The sequence below is a fragment of the Micropterus dolomieu genome, linkage group LG05 (genome assembly GCF_021292245.1).
Source record: "Micropterus dolomieu isolate WLL.071019.BEF.003 ecotype Adirondacks linkage group LG05, ASM2129224v1, whole genome shotgun sequence".
NCBI classification, from domain to species: domain Eukaryota; kingdom Metazoa; phylum Chordata; class Actinopteri; order Centrarchiformes; family Centrarchidae; genus Micropterus; species Micropterus dolomieu.
This window is the reverse complement of record NC_060154.1, coordinates 22,871,247-22,895,762: the sequence shown is the minus strand read 5'-3', so window position 1 is coordinate 22,895,762 and position 24,516 is coordinate 22,871,247. Positions and strand designations below refer to the sequence as shown.

At 43.2% G+C, this 24,516-nt stretch overlaps 1 protein-coding gene across 7 annotated transcripts in view; it reads right to left on the bottom strand.

The window, feature by feature from the left end:
- ncanb (neurocan b) overlaps positions 1–24,516 on the bottom strand; it is a 220,533-nt gene that overhangs the window by 62,167 nt on the left and 133,850 nt on the right. For all 7 annotated transcript variants that reach the window (XM_046049658.1, XM_046049657.1, XM_046049659.1 and 4 more), the window contains 3 exons: positions 23,465–24,316; positions 18,290–19,516; positions 1,173–1,289 (listed from right to left, as the gene is read on the bottom strand). In XM_046049658.1, coding sequence (XP_045905614.1) covers positions 1,173–1,289; positions 18,290–19,516; positions 23,465–24,316 — 2,196 coding nt within the window. The remainder of the gene's footprint in view (positions 1–1,172; positions 1,290–18,289; positions 19,517–23,464; positions 24,317–24,516) is intronic.

Here is a 24,516-nt window from a genome sequence, read left to right as displayed (position 1 = left end):
TTGCATAATATGTACATTTGGGTATAAGCATCGAAGGTTACTGATAATCAGACCCAGGACAATAGGTCTCTCATGACTCCTGATCTATGACCTCTTGCCACGAGCAATGACCCTTAAAACCTCAGCTCGGCCCGTCTTTGCATGTATGAATATGAAACACAAAGAGCTTGAGAAGTCGAATTACCACAAGATTCAACACGCTGGGTGGTCTTAGGAGGTTAGGGAATTCTGATGGCATATCTGTCTAATAGCTGTTAACACTAGGCTATATATTAAGTCATAAAATCAGAAAGGATTTGAGATTTAATACAGATTTATACAAGCTTTGGAAAGTGCTGAAAGAAAGACAAACCCTAAAAGCCAAAAATGTAAGACAAGAGTTTTAAATGCACATTACATTGCAAAAGAGAGCCGCTTCTGTATGTAATCTAATATTCAATATGGTTCATCCCACAGTTCTTTGTCCAGGACCCAGAATCAATGGGCCAGACTGAAAGCCGTCAACAACTTTGTACCGACTGTGATCTGTTAAAGCTCAATTGCACCCAGTGGGGTTCATGTTGCTGAACTTCAACAAGTCTTCAAAAAAGTAAGAAAGTCACTTTGATATCAATGCCACATCTCCTTCTTCTTTTCTATATTTTCTGCAGCATGTGCCCCTACTCCAGCACTTTAATCAGCTGCTCTACCCCTCACTGAGCTCATGGCTCCTCTGTGGCTCATGTGTCCTTGCATGTCTCTCTCTCTCTCACATACACACACACACACACACACACACACACACACACACACACACACACACACAGTGGAGCACATATATCACACATTCAGCAACCACTGTCACAACTGGCTGACTTGCAGCATATGGATATTCCGTATTCGCTTTCAGTCAGGGAGCTTGAGCCAAAACTACTGGGCCTAACAGGAAAACTCCTCTTGGCTTTGAGTGCATTGAGATTGGATCCAGGGAAGAAAGAAGGAAACACAAGCCACACAGGGAAACTCGCTGGTGCATTCCTCCTGAATTCATTGCACAGTAGAGTACATCTGGTAAATGCTATCCCAACATATGGTCGCCTCTCTCTCCCTTATGCCACAATGACACAGCATCTGTCTGCAGCTGCTGACCTCTGAGGTCTCTGCTGCTCAGCCCTGACCTGGCAGTGACTCACCGATCTCGCAGCTCTCTCCAGAGAAGCCCTGAGGACAGTAGCAGCTATAGCCATCACCTTCCTGCAGGCAGCTCCCTCCGTGAAGACAAGGGTTGGTCTGGCATGGGTTATTCTCCACTGTAAAGACAGACAGAGCGGGAGAAGAGACAAAACAGAGAAAGAGCATTATGGAAGTGCCTCCAATGTTGACAAACTACAGTAGGGCAGGCAGTGAGCCAGCATTATGCTCCTCTTGTTGCTCTCTGACAGAGACAGAGGAAGAGTAGAGTGGGCAGACAGTTTGTTAACTCGTCCCTGTCTCTATGACTTTCCACAAGGTGACGGATTGGTTGTTGTTGTGTCTGTCGTGCATCTGTTTATAATGACTGATGCTCAGGCGAAGGACAATGTGCTGAGGCGACCCCCTCCTGCCGTTCTCCTGCCTCTCATTCCAGGTCCTACTGATGAGCCAAGGTCCTCATAAATTAGCTGATCATAGCCCAGTGATGCATACTGGCGCGGGCACCTATTTTTATGGCACAATACTGTGTTGCAGAGGGGGCAATAAACACATTTTACATTGCTGGGCTATAACTCTATGCCTCTTCATGGGAAATGTTTTGGCGGATGAATGGTGGAGATTGAGGAAATTAAGTCGTAATTATTGCTCTTATATTTTAGGATGGGACGGAGGGAGGAGGAGAATTTGACAAGGACGGTTAGAGCCGAGAGCAGGCGTCAGGATTTTTTATTCTGTGTGCAAAGAGGGACTGTAGGGAACTGGCTAGATTAACTGTCTTTTTATTATCCAATCCTGATAGGATTGCAGCCCCTGACACAATCTGTCAGGCCATCTAATGCACTGCATCTTCTCCATAATAACACCCAGACTCACTTAATGATGTATGAGCAGAGAGATGCTGTGCAGAACACAAAGTGCAGTTCCCCAGAAAGTCTGGGAATACTGTGTGTTTATGCATATGTACGTGTGTTTCTGGACGTTTGTCTGACCCTGACTCATTGCAGGCTGGTGATATATACAGTAACGCAAGTGTGTGTTCAATTTCCTGTGAAACAGGGAGATAGACTCCTGCTGCTGCAAAAAGGCTGTTGTTGATACACTGGGCAAGGGCAGATGATGGAAAGGCTGCCTTTGAAAATGCATAAAAGTGATCCGCTGAATGAGAAAAACCATTAGAGACAGGCTCGTTTCTTAAATCAACAGCGGGGAGGAAAAAAACAACACTGTACGTGATTTGAAAACATACATTGCTTAAAGGTTAATGACGTACTGATGGAGATGGTAAAATCAGCAAGTGCTGAGCAGTGCATGACTCATAAAATAAAGAGAAGACACAGGATATGGTCAACAACAGCACCTGGTTGGGTCTAAAAATGTCAGGTAATGGAGGAGAGGAAATGGAGAAAAGAGTGGAAGGAAAGGAGCTGTTTGAGTCATTATCCACCATGTTGAAGAAAATGTAAAATAAATTGGGGATCTGCTTGAAGCTACTACTTTAAGTACTTTTGCCACCAGCACTTAGCTATTTTCAAAATCATGTACTGTTTCTTGTAGCAAGTTATTCTTTCCCACTAAGTAGCTGGCTAGAAAGGCCAAATGCTGGTTCCACATCACTTTGTGTTTACTCTTACGAGTGGTGGAATGTAACTGAGCACAAGTATAATTTTGAGGTACTTGTACTTCAATCTAAAGGTAACAGTGTGATAAACATTGTTTGATGGGGGGACAGACTTTGACACAATACTGGTCTCGACTTTCTGCTTTGTTTTGCTGACCTACTGCAGGCGGGGATAACCAGATCATCATCATCATCACATCATGCACGTTCTCCCTTTAATTAATTTAATATTTCAATATTCGACAGACAAAAGTGAAACTTAAAGCTGAAGTGTAGGGCTTTTACACAAACGTTTGTTATACTCAAGCCCTCGGCAAATAACTTACAATATGGATTAATAAAAAAAAGGAAGTGATCAACAGCGAGGACAAACATGGATAACCACTGGTGTAGCGTTGTCTCGTTGGGGAGCGCTGAGAGAAGACAGGGGAACGAGGGCAGACACAGCTGTCTTGTTACTGCTCTTGGACAGTGTGTAGTAAGTCACATACTGAGTGCATTTACTTATCACATCACTTAACAGTAAATGTTTCTCAATGTGTTTCATTGTATTAAGCTTTGCTTTCTGGGTAGCTTGTAGTGAAGATTACTTTCAACAATGGTGTGGTGTTCCTGTAACTTAAATACTTCAAATGAAGAGTAGTTTGTAGCTTTACTAGATACAGTTTCAAAGTAGCTTCACCAACACTGTACGTTACTGTAAATCAAGACGTTAATCTGTTTCCAACAGCACAGAATATACTCACTGTGATGTGACTTCCATTGTTTCCTGTGTGCTGTTAAGGAATGCTCCAATTATTGGTTTGCTGCTGCCACATTTTCACAACATGACTATGCACTTCATTCTGTCATCGCATCAAGCAAGGCTGGATAGAAGCATTAGCAGTAACTTCAGAGAGCTTTCATGTCAAAATTGCTTTAAACAACATGACTGTGTGGCTTCTAATCACGATGCTCAACCAGTTAGACAATAAATACATTATGAAAAAATTGTAATAGTGGTGCAAGACACTACAAAAGTTGAGATTCACTAATAGCTACTCAGTACTTAACCTTCCTTCCGTCCTTTGCAATGCTTAATCTTAAAAGCTACAGGTGTAAATGGATGATGTACCCTAAGAAATAAAAGATACACTGAGTCTGCCCTCACAAGAACCAACATACTAGTCTTATTCTGATGGAAATAATGACCTAATGTTATATATAAGATATAATAACATTATATACCTTTTTTAAATGCCAACATTTAACTTGGGAACATCTCAAAATGTACTTGTGTGCTCTACAACCCCCTCCCTACGCATTAATCTGCCTGAGTCACACTTGTACTGCCAAAGATAAGTCTGACATCCGAGTATCTCTGCATGCAGCTTTGGTTTTAAATCTGCGCTACACAAACGTCTCTCCACTTTGAATCCCAGCTAAGACGGACATGTATCTTCTGCAGATGAAAAGGCAGTAATGCACAGGGTGTAACTGACAGCTGAGGGCCGGGTCATCAAGTAACCTCAGTGAGGAAGGCTCCAGCTACATTCAAACATTTTTTTACTTCATTTTCCCGTGATAACAGGATAATTATCCTGCGATCTCGAGATAACAAAACAGTAGTTTAACACAGTGATTCAATGGTAATTTCACTATATGTCTCACTGTCACTGTTTAGCTCAGATGGACGAGCACAGGACTCATACTGTTGGAGTTGTGGGTTTGATCCACACAGAAAACTACCTTTTTAATCTTTTTTTCATAATCCTCTTCAACAAAGTTCTTATGAAGAGACTCGCGATTGGTCCACATCCATCAACCTATGGACTCCCAGGCAGAGGAAATTCCTGTGTTTTCATTCAGGGGAATCCATTTAACGTTACACATTTCCTGACGGCTATTTCGGAACCTTTGAAATAGCCGTGAAATGTGTGATTGGATTCCCCTGAATCTCTTCATAAGAACTATGTTGAAGAGGATAATAAAAAACACACTAAAGAAGAAAATAAAAGTTGTCAAAAGCAGGAGTTGAACACACTATCCTTGGATTACAAGGCCTGTGCTCTACCAACTGAGCTCACCAGTCACACTATAACACAGCCTGAAATTATCCATAAGAAACACACCGGCCGACCCCTGTATTCAGCTATGGTTTGTTATCTCGAGATCACGAGAAAATGATCACAGGAAAACAGAGTAAAATAAATATTTGAATGGATGGCCGCTTAGGGCTTCCATATCCAGCAGCCAAAAGGTGAACTTCTTAGGACCATTCTCCCAGCGAACCACACCACCGACGGCAACAGGCCTGTGACTCTGGCTTGTGTTACTATCTGCGTGAATACTGCACATGGTTTTCTTTGCCATCGTGAAAAATGAGAGTGACATATCTTAGTAAGTAATCCATAAGCTCCTAAGCATTTAAGTGGATGGCATCACCAACTGTGTTTATTCATGTGTGTGGGCATGCGTGTGTTTAATGCCTTAAAAACCTTGAAAGTGTTTTCCTATTGGTCCATTTTTCTTCACAAAAGAAGCCATTTATTGACTTAATTTGACCAGTTCCAGCAAAACTGACTTAATAATGACATGAAAAGGACTCGTCCTCAGCTCCCATCTTCCAGCACTGATAAATAGTGGCTGCTCTCTCTGTGGTGATACAGAGTGAGAGCTAAGCTGTAGCAGTACAGGACATTGATCCAATCTGTAGACAATTAGTTCCGACTTATTACACACAAATGAGACTTTGTTCTTCACCATCTGTCCACAAACAGTAGCCTGCAGTCTTCGTGGTGACATCAAATGTACATTGTACAGAAATGAGACAGAAGTTGAGGACTGTTGGACTACAGCAACATCTCTGTCCAATGAAATGTTCCGCATGAATGGATAAACACACATGGAACCAGCCATGTAACAGGTTACCTAAAAATGTGACATGACCGGTTTAGTGCTTAGGCATTCATGTCAGGGCGACGTTTTCTTTGGATGACATTTTACAGTTTTCACAATTAGAAATCTGCGCGTGTGCGCAAAAGACGTGACGAAATGAACATGCTAGCGAAAAACAGATTTAAAAAGTCATGAGAGAGAGAAAAGCGGAAGGAGAGAGACACCCTGGCCCATGGGAAAGAGGGAAGGAGAGGATGCAAAATTAAAATTTAGCATAGAGGAGTGTGTGAGAGAGAGAGATTGATTGAGAATGCGAGAGAGAGAGAGAGAGAGAAAAAATGTCAGCCAGGGAGGGACAGAAAGTCACAGAGGGAGCTATCATATATTTCCTCCTCTCTTAATGCTTGCTGCTAGCTTATGATTAATTACACACCGGTCTTAAAATAGGTCGCCTCTTCCATTCCTACTGTGTGTCTTTCTTTTTCTGTGTGAAAGACAAAAAGTAAAAGAGAAAGAGAGGAGGGAGTAGAAAGAAAGATGGAGATTGGCACATATAATGAAAGAGAGATATATTAGGTCTTACATGGGTTCAGCTCTCAGATCTGAGCTTTGCAGTCATACTCATAAAATAGATAATGTAAAGTCTTCTTCCCTGACACTGAGCAGATACTGCAATGTCTCTTCTGTCCTCAGCAGTTTCTTGAAACGTGTTCCTCTGTGTGACATTTCGCTGCTCTATAGGGTCATCTTAACTTTTTTCTAAGCCTCTCGGGAGACAGATTATCTTGGCATATTTGGGAAGCTACTCCCCGATGTCGACTCATACATACACCCCGGATTTAGAATGGACCATAAAAGAGGATTGCGATAAGGGAAATGTCTTGCGTCCTGTGAAGTCTGAAGCTGAGTGGTTAGCAAATTCAACATTATGGAAGCCTGCAGAAAAGGTTGTGCTGACAGAAACACTGAACTCTGCACGAATAACACAGATTACACAAAACTGCACACACGTGCACTTACATTTACTGTAGATACACCTGCTTATCACCCGCCGCGTTGCTGTGCTTGGACTCACTGAACCTTGTAATAGCTTTGCTGAGACAGAGATCATGCCTCGGCCTGTTCAAGTGTTCCCCATCTATGAGCGTGATAAGCCATCACCTGGGCCCAGCGAGAGCTGCCCCATTAAAATTTAATGCTACAGTACATCGCTAAAAGGTACTGAGACACACAGAGCAGTTAGAGCCACATAGATGGCAGTGCTGAAATGCAAAGTATAGGCTAAAATACTGTCTTTGTCATCATCACTGTGATGGCTCGATGAGTCTGTAGTGTGAAATATTCATTGTCACTTAGGTGACGGCTGCAGCGAACATGTATTTTATGCATTTCGTTGTGATACAGAGCAAGAAAAGGCAAACATATTAATTAGTGTAACTGGCTCTGTCAGTGTTGAATGTCAGCTAAGCCAGGTGCAACAACACATCTGGAGAAAACCTAAATTAAGAATTTACTGCTGCTATTTCAGAGGTATGTCACATGTATCAGTGTTGCACTTACAAATATACATGCCAAAATCTGGAAACACAGCGGCATTGCTACAGCACAGTCCGAGCGGGAAAGATAATAATGTTGAGATGATCCATCACACATGTTGTTAGCATGCACCCCAACCTGGGTGCTCATGTTTCTTTACTTATATACTGTATTTATACTTCTTTACTTTCTTTTTGCCATGTCACCATGTTCACAGATCACAGCAGTGAGCACAATGTTTTTAAACTGTGGACATTTTTTACATAAGCCGGTTTCTATAAAGCTGGAATTGCCCTTTAAGAAAATGCTGGCATAAACGACAGAAAGGTCAGTCCGTAAAGAAAATGACACCCATGTGGAACTCCAGGCAAATCCAGGCAGAGCAAAGCTAATAATTAGCTGCAATCACTGTTTGTGTCAAAGTGTGCTGCTCATGGGTCCAGGTTTCCATCTCCTCCCTGACAGGATGGACAGAGACAGGCAGACTCACAGGTAGGAATATGATCCATGTATCAGGGTGTCCTCAGACAGGCAAGTCACTCACTGCACATGAGCTACAATTACTGCCACGGTAAGCTGAATACACACCAGGGGAAATATGAAACCAATTTCTGCTGCAATATAGATAACACTTCTCTCTAGCACAAAGTTGCAGACCCACGATGCAGTCTCAGATTACTTCAAAGTGATTGATTTACAGAGGTGAACTCCGTGAGGGCGGATAGGGAGGGCAAGCAAGTGGGAGAGGAAAGAAGAATAGATGGAGACAGACAGAGGTTATGTTTTCTTGTTGGTGGAGCTGCTCTGGTTTAGTGTTGATGATGTCAGCGCCCCAGCAGTCAGTCTGCAGAGTCAGACAATCTAATGTGTGCAGAGGCTGACGGTTTGCAGTGTGGAGTATTACACCAAACTCTTCATCCCCACAGCCCATGAGGTCGTGCACACAACGGGTAAGGTCAGCGCGCCTCGCCTCCATGAAACCGAGCTTTCGCCTCTCCCTTTTAACCCACTGCACCAACTGTCAGTCTGAGCCAGTCGAATGCAAGATAAATACGAAGGGTCAAAGAATTATTAACTGGATAGAAAACAAGAAAAAAACATGCTACAATAAATATTTTTTCTTGTAATATTTGCTTGATCAATCGAAATACTGGTTACTTTTAATACCTATGATTTTCAATTAATTTGAGGTATATATATATTGTAGAAGTGATGAAACAAATCTGGACATGTGGTTACAAGGACCACAAAACAGCACTATTAATCCAGGGGGGTCACATAAAGTATAAAGTCCGCTGTTGTAAAGAATAATAATTTAACAGTCTATTGATCTCCCCATCACAGGGAGATCAGAGCACCTGGTCAGCGAGCTGGCAGGAAGTCAGTGCTCAAGGACAACTGACAACTTAGATATTTGCTGAATCGAAGCTTGAACCCAACTTGACCACCTGAAAGGCTGCCGACGCCACCTTGCATCCTTTGGGAGTGTGTATTCATATCTTAGAGGAAAGGTTGTGGATGGAGCAGGTGTAGCGATGTGATTACTGTACCGAGCCCGAGCAGAGCAGCCTCTGACAAACAAGGATTGATGAGCACTGCAGGGGAGGGAGCAGCTATTTCTGTCTGTCTGACAACATGCGGGTGCCCTGTGTCTGTGGTGAAACCAGTAGCAGTCTGTAAAGTCAAACATAGTGCTCTAAAATATTCCACATGTAATGCATTAATTATTACTGAGCACGCTGAGAGTTGCAATCTACACTGGATGACTCAAATGACTAAGACTACCATGCCAATATATTAAACTGTTCCAAGTTATTATTTATTTACAGTCTTATCTTTATGGCGTAAATGAACCCCACAGGTGTATGTGACATGAAAGTGATAGGGCTGTGGAGTCGCAAGAAGAAAATAAATAATACTTTTAAGTTAGAATACACTTCCACGCTATAAAAATACATAAACAATAACAAAAATAATAATAAAATAATTCCAATTTTAGAAGAGTTTCTTATTCTATTCCATACAGTCCTTTCCATTTTCAGCCTCACCTCTTCTCAACTGCATAAAATGTTTTCCTCCTCTCATACACACACAGACATATGCGCACACACACACACATGCACGCGCACACACCCACACACACTCACACACACACACACACACACACACACACACACACACACACACACACACACAAACTATGAAAAAGCATGACACTTGCAATTAGCTACAGTGCCAGAAGCCTGAGACAGCAGAAAGCAGCCGATGCGCTCTTAGTGAGCACCTCATGAACCGAGCGTCACACTGAATCAGCCTGGAGAGGACCAGGGAGGAGAAACATGCCAGCAATTCAATACAACCCAATTCAGCGGGCATACACGGCGAGACTGATGAAGAAATTGAGGGTCTATTGTTACAAGAGCGGCACTTGTGGCGTCTCCATTCGTCCTAAATAAATTGCATTATCTAGGCTGTCAGAGTGGCAGGAAAATAATCCATCCTGGCTTATCATCACAAACACATTCTATCCACCTCTGATCCCCCCCCCCCTTCTTCTCTTCAATATGTCTTTGCTCTCATTTTCAGGGCTTTGCGAAATGAGAATACTGAATCAACCTTTTTAAAATTATCCAACAATATTCAATATGCACACATACTGAAAGTAGGCAGAAAAGAAACGGGTGTAACAACTGTCGTCAGTGATGTATCATGAATTATTCATGTTCCACATGATTACTGAAAAGAACATATATTGTTGCTACACATTAAATGATGTCACAGTGCAATGAACGGCACATATGCAATGCATGATTTGCATGGCTCCTTATTAAGTGAGGGATGTACACAGATCATGGCTGAGTTCCTATTTACAATTAGTACAATTAGATAAGTAGACATTTACTTGAGATGTTCAGAGTGGTGCAAAAAGTTGTGCAAAAAGCACAGTGACAAATAGGTATGCTCTTGACCTTGAAATGCACATACATCAACCTAAGAGTCAACGTCTAGAGCATACATATTTTTGTTGCAAGAAAGTGGGAGGCAAAGTGCAACAGATAAGAGCTACATGCAAATCAAGTAGTGCAAGCAGAGGTGTTGGTATTCCGGCTAAAATTGGGTCTAAACACTTTGATTAGATACTCCCCAACCACTTACAAGATACAAGTTACAACTGTAAAGTGATTACAGCCAGAATGTGTGTAAAACAGACTGTGCTATAAGGGTTATCCGTCATCTCCTCCACTCTTTGTAGACTGCATGAAAGCCTTCCCCTTCGGTTCAGACAAAATCTTATGGCGTCAGATCAGTCTCACTATTAATCAATGCACACAGAAGGATTCACAAATATATTGGGGATTTAAATGGCTCCACAAAAATATTTTTCAGTGCACGCAAAAATATGTATTTGTGAATTGAGCCACGGCAGGGAGTCTTGGGAACACACATACACAAATGTGGAGAAGTTTGTAAATGCAGGTACTAGTTATTGTGTGGATCACTGCGTTTCAAAATAAAACCCTGCATCACTATGGAAAAAAGGTGACCAGACTTTCAATATCTCCACAAATATAAATTCCTGCCTTTGGAAACACATCTGTGGTGCTCTATATTTGTCTCTGCAGCTCACGGAAGACAACACCACTTCCCTATTTGGAGAAACTGATTTGCACTCGTCTCTTCTCTCCATTTGGTAAGCCATTTTCAGCATGTCCCACTGTGATTGGCACAGCTGCTTATAAGGGACAAGACGGATAATGTGACTGGCTGAGAAGACAATGATTAATCACCAAACCCTCCTATTTATATTTTACTTCTCCCAAACCTCTTGCACATATTATGCTACTTAAATCTAAACAAAATTAACGAGTATGCTCGGACACACCTTCACTGACCTTGCATACATGACCTAGCATGTTGTGCAGTTTGGTGCGAATATGGCATGACAAAAGAGCCCTAAATCAGAAAGAAAAAGCGGGAAATACACAGCACACAGCACACGCACATGCACAGAAACAGATCTCATACTCCTTTGCCTGCATGTTCGTATTCCACTGTGGTTACTATCAAGAAGTTGTTCTGACAGCAGAGCAGCACTATTAGGAGAAGCAAGCTGTGGGCGGGGGGCGGCAGTTTGCCTGAAGACCTGTTTAAAACTAAACAAAGAAGAACTACTTTGCATGACCTCACAGTGCCCCTGCCAGCAGAAACTCTGAAAAGAAGCTTGCTTCCCAAAATTCCTCCAAACCACCATTGCAATTTGCGAACATACACTTTCTCTTTATGGCTCACCAGATTCTGTAATTTACACCTTCATATCCACCATCCATTTCAGAAACCTTCCTCCTCCCCTTGAGATTTTTCCCTGTCAATGAATCATCCCTGCTGGGACAGATCTGTGGGTGTGTCTGACAAGCCCTACATGAAGGGACCCCTCAACCTTTCCACCCGCTGTGGGCTGGCTGCTGCATGATGCGTTGTGACTGACGCTGGGAGCCAAACACCCCTGCCACCACTCCGCTCTGACTTCAGTGCTGGTGAGAGTGAGAGGGAGGGAAGTTCTGGCAGCTTGAAAACCCCAGCTGGATGCACTCATCCTCTCCGCTGCCACTCCTCTGTAGCTAGAAAATACCTCCATTTGAAATCATACATATCACTGTTAACCTTGATGGCAGGCAGCTCCATTTTCGATGGTGTGTGCCTGCATGTGTGACTGGCTGAGTCGCTGATGCGTATGTGTCAGACTGCAAATGGAGAATGAAAATGTGAGGCTAACATCTCGGGGATGCTGCTATTCAATTCTTGTTGTGTGTACTACAGGCATAATAGACTCCATATTTCCAAAGTATCTCCTGAGCATTTTCACATCATAATAAATATACGTCTATCCAGATCTGTCTTGTTTAGAGGTAATAAAAGCAGTGAGGAACTGATCTGAAAAAACAACATGGCTGTGTACTGATAGTTAGACTCCATTCTTTGTCCCCTAAGAGGACAGACCTGTTAGATACAGATAGAGAGTGGAAATATTCTTTCAGTAAAAGGAAGCAGAATTCTGACATCTGATCTGATAGCGCCTGAATGCTCCATTGTAACGTTACCCACATAGCCCGACCACCTTAGTCTCTCCCTGCTCTGCACAGCCACACAATGACTCCACGCAGAGGATTATATTCCTTCTGACAGCACCCTGCCAAGCTCTCTGTCTCCATCCATCCCTCCATTCATTTCCCAAACGGTGGCAAACAGAGGTGATGTTGTTCGTTGCTTTATGAAACTCTACGCACCCTCAGGGGCCCTAAGGCTGTACCTGACAATAAAAACTCAGATTGGGATTCATCGGGGAAGAAATAAAAGAACAACCCTTCTCAGTGAATCCCTCATTGTGTTTTTAATGGGGTGACATATGGCTCAGCAGAGGTCTTCTCTTATCTGGTTTACAGACGCGGCTAAATGAAAATGACTACAATAAAATCAGAGATGATGGTCTAACAAGCAGTTGATGGTTTCATCTGCTGTGTGGCTGGATGTTTTACTTTGCAGTTTTATTCCTCATTGAGCCTGCTGGTTTGACTGTCTTCTCCAGAAGCCAAGAGGAGTTCACAATCTTTGGATGGTATGGAAATAGCAACAATTATTGTCAACTTGCAATCCAGAAACCCAAATTTATGGAAAGATGAATGCCAGAGATAGACCACAAATTCTCTCACAACAATGCTTTATGCATATATGAGCATATGGCAGTGTACTAACAAAACAAATACATGATTAAAAAGCATATGTTGTGCCCAGGGAAACAGAAAAGCTGAGCTTAGCATCCAAACCACTGTTACTAAATTACCGAAGTTAACATAGCACTTTGGTCTGCAGCCCAACTGATCTTTAGAGGGCTGTGAGATGAGAGAATATTCATAAAAACAACAGCAAAACTTGTTTTGCAGTTCTGTTGCAGATCTGCTAGAGTCAAGAGATACAGTCATTCATCTGCCATAAAGGGAGCTGTGGGTCATACAATCTAGAAAATAAAATACAGCTGCCTGTGATGGGGCTCCTAGAGGCTGAATAATCACCAGGTTTTGTTGTGGCAGCAAAGATAATAAAGCATTTTTATGATGCCATAAAATTTCCTGTTTAAGACAGCTTTTCTGCGTTTTTTTCAAACTCACTGCAGAATATTAAACCCACATTTTGATGGTGCATTAGCTTTACAAACATAGCTGTTTGTTTCATTGACTTTTACATGCATAAATCAACACTTTCTATTCCCCAAAATGTCAGTGAACACTTTGATAACAGATATTTTGCTTGAGCTTTTCGCCTGCTACACACAAATCCCTCACTGAATTATTTAGTCACTGTGAGTTTTACTTCAACAGTTTTAAAAACCAACAGCACTTTGCAAAAATGCAAACATGTGCCTATTAATATCACTGCTTGCTGTTAATGTTCAATGACCTTTCCAGGTACAGCACTTGACTTGGTCCATGGAGAGGCTGAGTATCAGGAACTGCTGCACACATGTGGAGACAACATTTCTTGAATGCTGAAAAATGCTGTGAGAACAAATGAAACATGTCAAATTCAACCTGATGTACGACCTCATAACACACATCTAGAACCCCTAAAGATTGATAACTTCAGTCTATGTGCTGAGAGATGTGTCTGTAAGTTATCTCTGCTAATGTTACACTACTATAGATGTTACAAGCAGTCCAGACAGCTTTAGCCCCAAGCTTGATAGCAGGCCTGTTAGCTACAGCACTAGCATAACCTTGTCGGCAGATGATACAGACTTTATTACTATTCTGCAGTGTGGGAAGGCTCACAAGAAAAAGCAACTACCGGTAGTTATGTTGATAGTCCTGTTGGCCAACGTGCTCCTTCCACCCCTGCAAACAGGGTTAAACAACGCATGCTAGAAATTGGGGACACCCTTACCGGTAATATCAGATTAGTATCGCTAGCCACAGTATACTGTTTACCCTGGACCAGAACTTCTGGCATAGTGGCTGATCTGAAGGTGCTCGCTTTGCATAGGGAGAAACGGGGAACGCAGGCACACAACAATGCAGATTTTTAGCAACATTGCCGTCCATGTAGCCATCAATGACGTGTAAGGATGGAGCAGTCTGTGGTCACAAACATTTGACCTGTGAGATGTTTTTTTCTGTTAAACAGGGTTATGCTTTTATTAAAGTTGAGAGTGGACAGCGTTCACCCTACTGAGAAGAGCACCACTATTTTATCCTGGAATATCGACAGGTGTTTGTGGAGCAAATTCAGTGGATTTTAAACTGGTGTGTGCATTATCATTATCAACAGTCAGTGATATACACAAAAGGCCCAGTGTGATTTCTCACCACAGAGTACTTAAGCTCATTTTCAACACTTTGGTTGCTTCGTTATTCCCCTGGTTAACAGGATACAAAGAGCCCATGCTCAGTCAGCACAGAGTGGTGCGTAACGCCATTTCATCCCACACAATGATGGAGCCCACTGTCCCTCCAGGCTGTTCTTTAACAAATCCCATTTATTTAATATGCAGCAGCCAATAGCACAGGATTCGATTCAGCAGGAGTGTTTGATATAGAAAAATGGTGGAATTACACCATGAAAAGAAAGACGAAGAGAAACTTGGAGACGAAAAGCAGATAGATGCAGATAGAAGGATGACAGATTAGGCGGTGGATGGATTTAGGGGAGGCAGTGACGAGGATCCAGCCGAGGCTGGATCGTACGGGGGGCAGATACGGATGGACGGCAATTGACTGCCTTATGTTGTACCACATTGGAGTTCAAGAGGCTATCAAAACATTATGCCAGAGGGAGTCATAACAATGACCAGAGGAGTAATAAAAGACATAAAGTCAGGGAGACGGGGAGTGAGAAAGAAAAAAGCCGCTAAGAGAGAGACAGACAAAAGAGAGAAAGAAGGATAGAGAAACAAAGATGGGAGACACAGGGAGAGAGAGGCAGGAAAATCAATAGACTTCTATATGCAGCATCGAGAATGTGCCCTCTCACTACTCCAGACAGCCTATCCACGGACTCCAACAGCCAGCAGACAAACTGAACATCTATCCACAGAACCATACTGATAATATGCCACGCCAGCCTGCCCCTGTCTCCATTTATCTCCTTCTTTCCCCCTCAAATACACACACACACACAAACACACACACACACACACACTCACTTCAATCTACTGGCTCTTTTCAAATTTAACGCTCTAATTTGGTTGAGGGCTGGCTGCTGTGTTATTGATGCTGCCAGAGGTCTGATCCATCTTGAGTCCGGGACAAGGCTTTAGTCAAAATGGCTATAACTCAGAGGCATCCTGTTTCCTGTTTGCCAGAGTGTCACACTGGCGTAGGTAATTTAAAGGGTGGACAGACAGCCAACATTGCTGTATACTCCCGCCTTGCTTTGTCACCCCAAACGGCTGGATGCCAGTGCTCCGAACCATCCGGTAAACTTCCATGCTTGTTGGGATTCTCTGGACTATGAACCACTTTTGTAACTTTTTTTTTGTGGTGTAACAAACTTCCATAAATGCTGTCTTTAGGATTATACAATATGGAAATTAAGATATGAGTAATTGAAAAAGAAAATGGAACGTGTTTACTTTCTCACAGTGTTCACAGCGAAGGATTAAGACATATCTCTGTGCGTGTGTGTTTGTGTGTGATGGTGCGGCTTGTGGGATGGATTATCGAGGTTTACTCCTGAGTAAGCTTGGCATGCTGGTGCTTCTTCACGTATATTTCTTTTTTATGTGTGTGTGTATGTCCACCCATCTGTGTGGGTTTAGCTGGAGGCCAAAGCGATGGGGAATTGGAAAGCTGGATGTGGCATTATATACCAGCGTCTTATCACTCTGATATATGGCCAAATAGGACACAGAGGGGCTGAGACTGTTCTGATAAAAAACAAAGAATGAAGATCGGAAGGAAGCAAAGAAATGTAAAGAAAGAAAGGAGGAGAGAAGGAAGGAAGGGAAAAAAAGATGAGTAAGGAACAATGTGCTCTCTGGAGGCCCACTGGGCTACGCTAGTGTAGTCTCTGATCATTGATTAAAGAGGTGTATGTACTCCCGCCTAAAGCATCGTCGAGGACACACTCACCACTCTCCTCCTCTCTCTATCCCACTTTGTCCTTCTCAGGGCTGTCCATCCTTCTGCCCTTTCCTTCCTTCTTTGTCACTATCTTGCTGCTTTAATGGGCAGACAACCATTGCGGTAATTTTCTCTGTACTATAACTGACACATATAAAAGGTCACCCAGAGGAAGGCGCCTCATGCTTCTAATCACTCAACAAGAGCAGGGCCACTCAGTCCATTCAAATGCCACCATCAGAAATACTGATAAAGACAAAAATGTACTCTTGTACTCCTGTGCTGTTTTCTTTTCATCTCCTTGTGTAATAAACAGGCCGCCATTCAAGCTGAGGAAAGCAAGTGTCCTTCAGCTGCAATTACATAAGCCAAAATGTTTCTTTTCTGACTGAAATATGAATTAGCCTTCATGTTCATTAAATTAAATGATAAGATCAGTGTCATGGGCATGCTCCAGAGTAAGCATTCAATGCTCCACCTCAAGCAAACAAGACGGCCCTGTGTTGAGCCTCTGCACTGTTATTGGTTTGCTGTTGCACTTTCTACTGAAACCACAATTTTATTAGAATATCCTCCTCTTGCTGTAATTGAATGGAAGAAGGCAAGTCCCCTGCTTGGTTCTGCTGGGAAAGACATACTGTACTACTCAGACAATATTCTCTAAATGACCAAACACCAAAGGTCTTTGATGTAAGTCAAGTGGGCAAACAGGTAAAAACAAAAAGACAAAAGAAAAAGAAAATAAAGAGTACAGCTATTCAAAAAACATCACAACAGTAATTGGAAGTCATTTCACATTACGTGATACATTTCCGTCTTTCAAACACAGTGCAAAATGTTTACATCACTTCTTTTGACAGAATCTAATTTCTGTGTGAGTGATGAGCCGTTAACATGAGGCGTATGTATTCTGAATAGGCTGTTATTCTCATTATTAGTGGCATAAGAGGCTTCATGTAAACGCAGCTACCTCTTCATGTGATGTGTTGTGGTGTTAGATAGATAAGTCTTAGAAATGCACTTTACTGTGCAGGATGACTAATGATCCGAGTCATAATTAAAAATATGTATTTTTAAACCCCAGAAAATATCAGACGCACTGAGCTGAGGATGAATGAGTGGCATTAGTTCAGCAGAAACACACAATACAAAACAGACAAATTAAACATTACGTAAACACATTTTGGTTGCCAAGATTACAAATTTGGACAAGACGAGTGGCCTTAAGAATACAGTGCAATCAAAAGAAATCAATGCGAAGACGCTGAGACAAACAACACAGACACTGCTATTATTGTGAACAACAAGCTTGGGGATGGAGTGCAGAGAAAGGAAAGTTGAGCCGTGGGAACATGGACAAACTTGAAAATGAGAAAGGAGAAGAAGCCGCAGTCAATTACAAGTCCCATCTTGTAGTTTGTGTCTACATTGATCTGTTGGGGACTAGGATCTCTGCCTCTCCCCAGCTCACCTAATTGCACTCACTCTGACCCACTAATTACTTCACTAAGACCTAGTTGGTCTCACCTCAGTGCACTGCCTCGCTGTCTGGAGTTGTCTCTCTATGCCAACGTGGGAGGTAGGGAAAAGAGAGGAGGAGGATGTGAAGGCAAAGAGAAAGAACAAGCCTGGATTAAGAATGCATGATGTATGTCAGAGAAGGAGAGAGAGTGGAAATGTTGAATGGAACAACGAGAGACAGACACAGTAAGGAAATAGAGGTGTGTATATTTGAGTTGGTTTGCAGAGGCTGTGAACTCAGGTGGAGGGCATGCAGCATTGTTAACATACTGCTGTTACTGTACTGTATATCACCTCATGACAGCGATGATGTGAATGATGTTTCTGGTTCACACTGAGTGGCATACATAATTAAATAAATCGCAAATGATTAGATAATCACTCATAATCATGAAGATAATAATGAGAGTGAAGTTCATTGTTCGTTGGGATCGTCGGGGAGCTTACGTACCTGATGGGATGAGCCCGAAGGCCCAGTTGGGTACCAGAATGCCGAAAGGGTTGTTTGTGTCTTTGTTGTCTGCCGTTGCCGAAGCTTTGTTTTCCTCTGACTTTGAGCTCACGCCTTTGAAAGGTGTCCACCGACTTCCAACCACGAAGGACTCAGACACAGCAGACCTGGATTCCATTTCTGTGGCGCCAATGTTGGAGTCTGATGCGAAGGTAGTTAACTGAATGACACCCGTAGTCGTTTGAGATCCCTCACTGGGTGCAGGAGTATCTGAGATGTGGTCCTGCTGGCTGGGCGTGCTTGTTGTTTTCTCCCTCTCTTCCTGAATCCATGAAATGGAAATCGATGGCTCCTCTGTGGTGACGCTGTCTGAGGAATTTTCTGTAGTGGTTGCTGTGGTAGAAGGATCGGTCCTCTGTGTGTTGCTGGTTGTCAGAAGCTCCACTGTGGTCACCTCAAAGGTTGTGAGCACCTGCATTAGGTCTTCAGATGTGGAGGTCACCATATCCTTTCGGCTCGTGCCTTTGCTATGCTTCCTGAAAACTGGCGTGAAACCTGAATTTGAACCTTCTACTCTTTGTGAAGAAGCAGAGGAGAGGTTGTCAGTTGGCCGGCGGACGTAGAGGATCTCGCCCCTGGCCTCCTCTGCGGTGTTTGGCTCCTGAGAGCCCTGAGGTAGGGTGGTAGGCTGTTCCACTAGCTGCCACTGGGACAGAGTAGTGTGCTCTGCCACAGTCACAAGCTCAGACTGGCTTTGGCGGAGAGAAGACTCTGTTTCAGGACTCAGTTTGACACCACTGCTGTCCAAGTTGTTCACTTTCAATTCAAACCCATCAGGAACGTTGCTCCCTTCACTGCTCCCCTCTATCTCCCTCTCCTGCCCTGAGGCAGTTCTGGCAGCTGATGGAGTGTTAGCATCTTCTCCATCCTGGTCCCTCCCCTGGCCTGAATAGTTTTCCGGGTTGTCCTGTCGAAGGGAGGTGGGGAGGGTCATCACCTCGAGTGGCCCTGCTTTGGCTTCCATAGGCTCCCAGGTGGGACCTTTACCTACATAGTCCACTTTTCCAGGGGGGCCTAGTTTGGAGCCACGCATGGACTTGACGGCCCACCGAAAGTGGGTGCCAGGGGCTGGAGCAAAGGCTGGGCCTCCTCTGGGACCCTGAGGACCAGATAAGTTGACATGTTCACTGGGTGGTGGGCTCTCGTTGGGACTTGATGCAGTGAATTCTACGGGGAACAAAGAGACAGAATAGACTAATTAATATGATTATATTATGGGGGTGGTGAGGGCGGGGGTGGATTTAATTTTATGGATGTGGAATAAGCAATTAAAACTCAAGCCTGTAGTACGTGAGAGGCCCATATAACTCTTGCACGGAGCACAGTTTCAAAAGTCTGCTAGGATCAGCGGTGTGAGCACCTGTATGGGTTTCTGTCATTGTGTGAACTACTTCACTGATTTGTCTTAATTGTAATTTCTTTTTCCTGCCCACACTTCGTGGAACAGACAAACACTGGAAGGTTTAAAACTCCCTTCAAAACCGGTGCTTGGAAGTACCAGTCAGGATAAACCTCCACAATAAACCTTTGCTGCAGATTAGCCTACTTATTACATTATTTTCTCCAAAAGCTGGCCTCTCAGGCAGATCAGATCCTTTCTCCGAGGATCTCCTGCCACCCAATAACCTCTAAATTCAAATGTAACTGGGAGTTTGGATTTCCTTTCCATGTGTATTTTAAGCTGTAGACAAACTGTGCTTTTTTGTGGACTAGCAGTTAACTCATTTACTGCACAGTTTGATGTTTTGGGCTTCTTTTCCCCACCAGTGGAGCCAATCAGGGCCGCTACTAAAGTTGTTAGAGTTGTTGTAGACAAAGATGGGAGCCATCCCTTGTGGAAGCCTATAAAAACGTGTGTGCACGCATGCACACACAGATACAAACACACCAAAAGGATGGAAGGAAAGCAATTTCACACTTCTCTTCTCTGTCCCTGTTTTCTTATTCCCTGTGGATTATTTTACCCCAAACAGCCTCACACACTTGACTGTGGTGAGAGAAGCCATGTGAAAAAAACACAGGACCACTTGTAACACGATAAGCAAATGACTTGCGCCACAGCAAGCTCCATCTAGACCTGTTTATTTAGATGAAGTGGTCCACTGTACCTTATCAGCTTACGACTTTAAACCACAGACTGTCTACACCATCAATTATTCATTCTGTCTGCATGTGTGACTCACGGCCGGTGTTTTTTTTTTTTTAGGGCAGCAGTGCAGTCCTGTTACTGAGAGGCCCAGCTAGTGTTGCTACCATCATCATCGCTCAGTTCGGTTTGGCTGCCCTCAGTTCAGTTAACATGTGTGAAAAGTACAGGGGGGTGCAAAATAACCCAGCACAACAAATTAGCATGAGAGGGAGAACATACACAAATATGTCGCATAAAATAGTAAAATGTATGTAAATTATTCAGAAGGTCCGCTGTTGCCTTATGCCCAAATTAGGTTCATGAGCCTGAGGTTCATTTCCATAAGAGCTGCGTAATTGTCCTATTAATAATCCAAATAGCTAACTACATACTTTTACTACACACACTGATGAAAGTGAGAATAATTAAACACATTAATCTGGTTTGATCATCTACGTAATGACCCATGTAATAAATAAAATGAGACAATTAGACATAGGTTTGGATGATTTCATGGTGCTGTTTAGAGCATGGTTAAAGTTCAGCTCTGACACTGTAAATCTGTTGGTGGAAGGCTTGGTGGAAAAGTCACAACTCAACAGTGAAACGTTGCAAAACAAACTTATAATAAACCCTGTTCAGACAGTAATTGTGTGCTTCTACTGTGAGTGGTTCTGCTGTGTTGACTCCACTTTACAGGAGTAAACGGGCTGAGAGAATCCCCCAGGTCAGGCAGACATGATATTAAATTGTGAGAGTGGAGGCCGACAATGAGAGACAGAGACAGAGAGAGAGAGAGAGTTGGTGCTGGTACCACCCCAGCCCATCTGCAGATATGGCATCTAATAAAAAAGACTGAGGAGAAGTTATTGCATGGCCATGTGAATCATGTCGGGAGCATCTACATTGAGTGTCATCCCAGAGACCTCACTGTCTTCTATCACATAAATTCAGTCTGTGTGGTTGACGAGACCAGTGTGAAGCAGACATGCATTTCCTTGACAGACAGTCAGGACTTTTGCATGCTTTTATTGGATGCAGATCGGTCCACTAGGAGCTTAACAAAATAGTACTTCATGAAATAAATGTTTGATTTGAATGTTTTGATTTGCAGGGGAAATAATTGAAGTTATTGCTCTTTACTCAGAGACCTTCAAATTTTCCAAATTATTTTATTCAGTGCTTAAATTCTAATCTTTCTTGCAGTGCACAGCTTTGCATCCCTTTCAATCAAAGAGGCAACACGGCACCATCAGTTACAAAGAAGTGTTGAGATCCAAGGGACAGCCTGCGGTGTGCAATAACAGAGTTAATTCAGCTCACTGATGCTAGTTTAAGAAGACACATCAGCTGGGCAGCGTTTCATCACGGCAACATTAAAGGAAGAAACGACTCTTCCACCTCTCTTTCTCCATCTCCCCCTTTTCTTCCCTCTTTCCCACTCTACTCATCCCCCATGTTGTGTTGCTCATCCTCTCTGTAGTGATCATTACTGCCTACCTTCAGAGAGCTGGGGCCTAATTGGCAGAGACATAGATGGAGGTGAGAGCGAACGGCAGTGCAGCCCAACCTCCACGTTAATTGGATACAGCTGTGAATAATGCATGCGGACTAAAGCTTGGATTTTCATTAATACCTTGGGGGTTGACATCGGACTTCAGGTAGCACAGCAGTGAGTATTTATATTAATAAAGGTGGCAATTGCCAGGTGAGAAAAGCCTATCTCCTTTATTCAATTATTCTTCTGGCTGTCTGTGGGAAAGTCTTACACTTTCTTTGCATCCTCCCCTTCAGCTGATTCTAAGGATGTGTTATTTGTGGTGGCCATTAAAAGAAAAGCTGACTTTTTCCACCCAAGGCTGTGGTACATTTTATTTTTAGCTTCTACCTGGTACATTTCTCTACTTTGGCTGAAGATCAGTTTCTGAGCCGTTATGGCTTTTCTGTAGGTGCCCTGCTCCAGTACTTATTGGTCCAGCAACCTTGCAGCCACGAGACGTTCATTTAATCTTTAGTCTACCTTTACCCCTGCAGTTATAAACTGGAGGAAGTGATTTTGGGTTTCGTGTCAGGGTGCTTTTAAGAAGACATGAGCTGAAAACTGTGACCTGGTGACTTTTTTATCCTTGGGTGTGTTGTGCCACACCATTCCTGAGGGCAATTCACTCCACTGTGGATGTTGGACCTCCAGGTTCTTCAGCTTGCACACATCAAGCACACACACACACACACACACACACACACACACACACACACACACACACACACACACACACACACACACACTAACAATGAATCCCTGGCCTTCTCATAATCCCTACAGTATTTCTCTCTCTGTGTCTGAACACAGACTTCTTCAACTCCTATCCATGTCTGGTCAAGTTGCTTTGTTGAATTTATTCTTCACAGCTAATAACAGTAAATTTTTCAGTCTAATACTAATAATTCTTTGACTCCTAAAAATAAGCTGTAATTTGTGATGCAGGTCTGTCCAAGCAAAAAATACATATGCGAGCAAACCATTTATAGCATCAAAGTGGATTAAAATTCAAGCTTAGCATGTATTCTTTCTGACAGCTTGTCCTGTAAACACAGCACAGTCAATAAATATGAGAATGAAGGCAGAACAGTCTCCACTCTGACATTTTGTATTACTGTATGTGGTATGCCCCTTTTGTTTGTTTGCAATTACTGTTTAATTAAATCTACAGCGATACTTCAAATTGCCCTGCGGGGGAATATATTATAGCATACTCGAGGGAAAAGAAGAGAGAGCAGAACAGAGAGACACAGACTGTTTAAGCACGACATAAACAGATCCTATATTTACCAGAAACATTTAAATGCACCACACTACACACAACAGTTTCAATTCATCCTCATTTCTATCTCAATTTCACACTCAGTTATTAGTTTGAAAGGTTAAAGGTGAGCCCTAAATACACACAAGAACACAGGCACAAACAAAATCAATGTTGAGCTCATACCGTTAACAGCAGATGGAGGGTTGTAAGCAGATGTGCTGGAGATTCGTTCTCCTGGCTGAGTGGTGGTGTCACTTTGCCCTGTGCTTTGGACTGCAGGCACTAAACGAATCAGGGGCATCACCTCTTTCTCCTGCTCAGACAGACCTTCCTCTGGACTCGGTAGTCTGCTGGTAGGGGCCCTGAAGGAAAGACTATCACTCCTGTGCTCCCTGATGGCATTGTCCACGCTGCCCTTGTTTCCACTGGGTTTTGGTATACTCAGGTTTCTGGTGGATGATTCTCCCTGTGTCTGGTTCTCTCCTGCTTTTTCATCAAGCACTGAAGGTCCCTTTTCTGTCTCCTTACCTTCAGTCCAGTACTTAAAGGGCCTCATCAGAGTGTTAACAAACTCTGCCAACACACTGTGACTGGTCTGAGGCTGGGGAGTGGAAGAAGCTATGGAGGAAAATGTTGGGGTGTCAGATGAACCATAATATCCACCATCTTCTTCTTCATGAGCAGAACCTCCATGGCTCTCCAGGCTCCCGAGGTCGGAAAGACCAAAGCTGTTGCTATCCACTGGGCCACCAGACTCCTCCTGGCTGGGTTCATTCTGTTTTCCACCCCAGCCCTCCTCTGGCCTTAAGTGGACGACTACATGCTCTTCAGAGATCTCCGAGGAGTTGTTGATTCCAGCAATGGAGTGAACTCCTGCGTTGTCCAAGTCAACCAGGCCAGTCCAGGTGGAAGTCTTAAAAAAGGGGTCACTAGCCTGTGCTTCAGTGACTGAGGAGATGGCCTCTGTTGCTGGGTTGGCGGTTGGCTGGTACAAATCCTGTGCCTCTGCAGCCTGGACCCCTGCTGGCTGGTGGGCTGCAACACACAACAGCCGCATTTCACCAAAAAGCAACAGCACTGTTATCACTTTACCTGTTTTATCTGCAGCCTCACAACACAACACAGCACTGAACCTTTAACTTTACCACTGTCCTCCTATCGCATTAAACCTGTTAACCTGTTAAATGTGTCGTGGAAATTGCATCTTGCTGGTGAGGGATTGAGTGAATAATTGA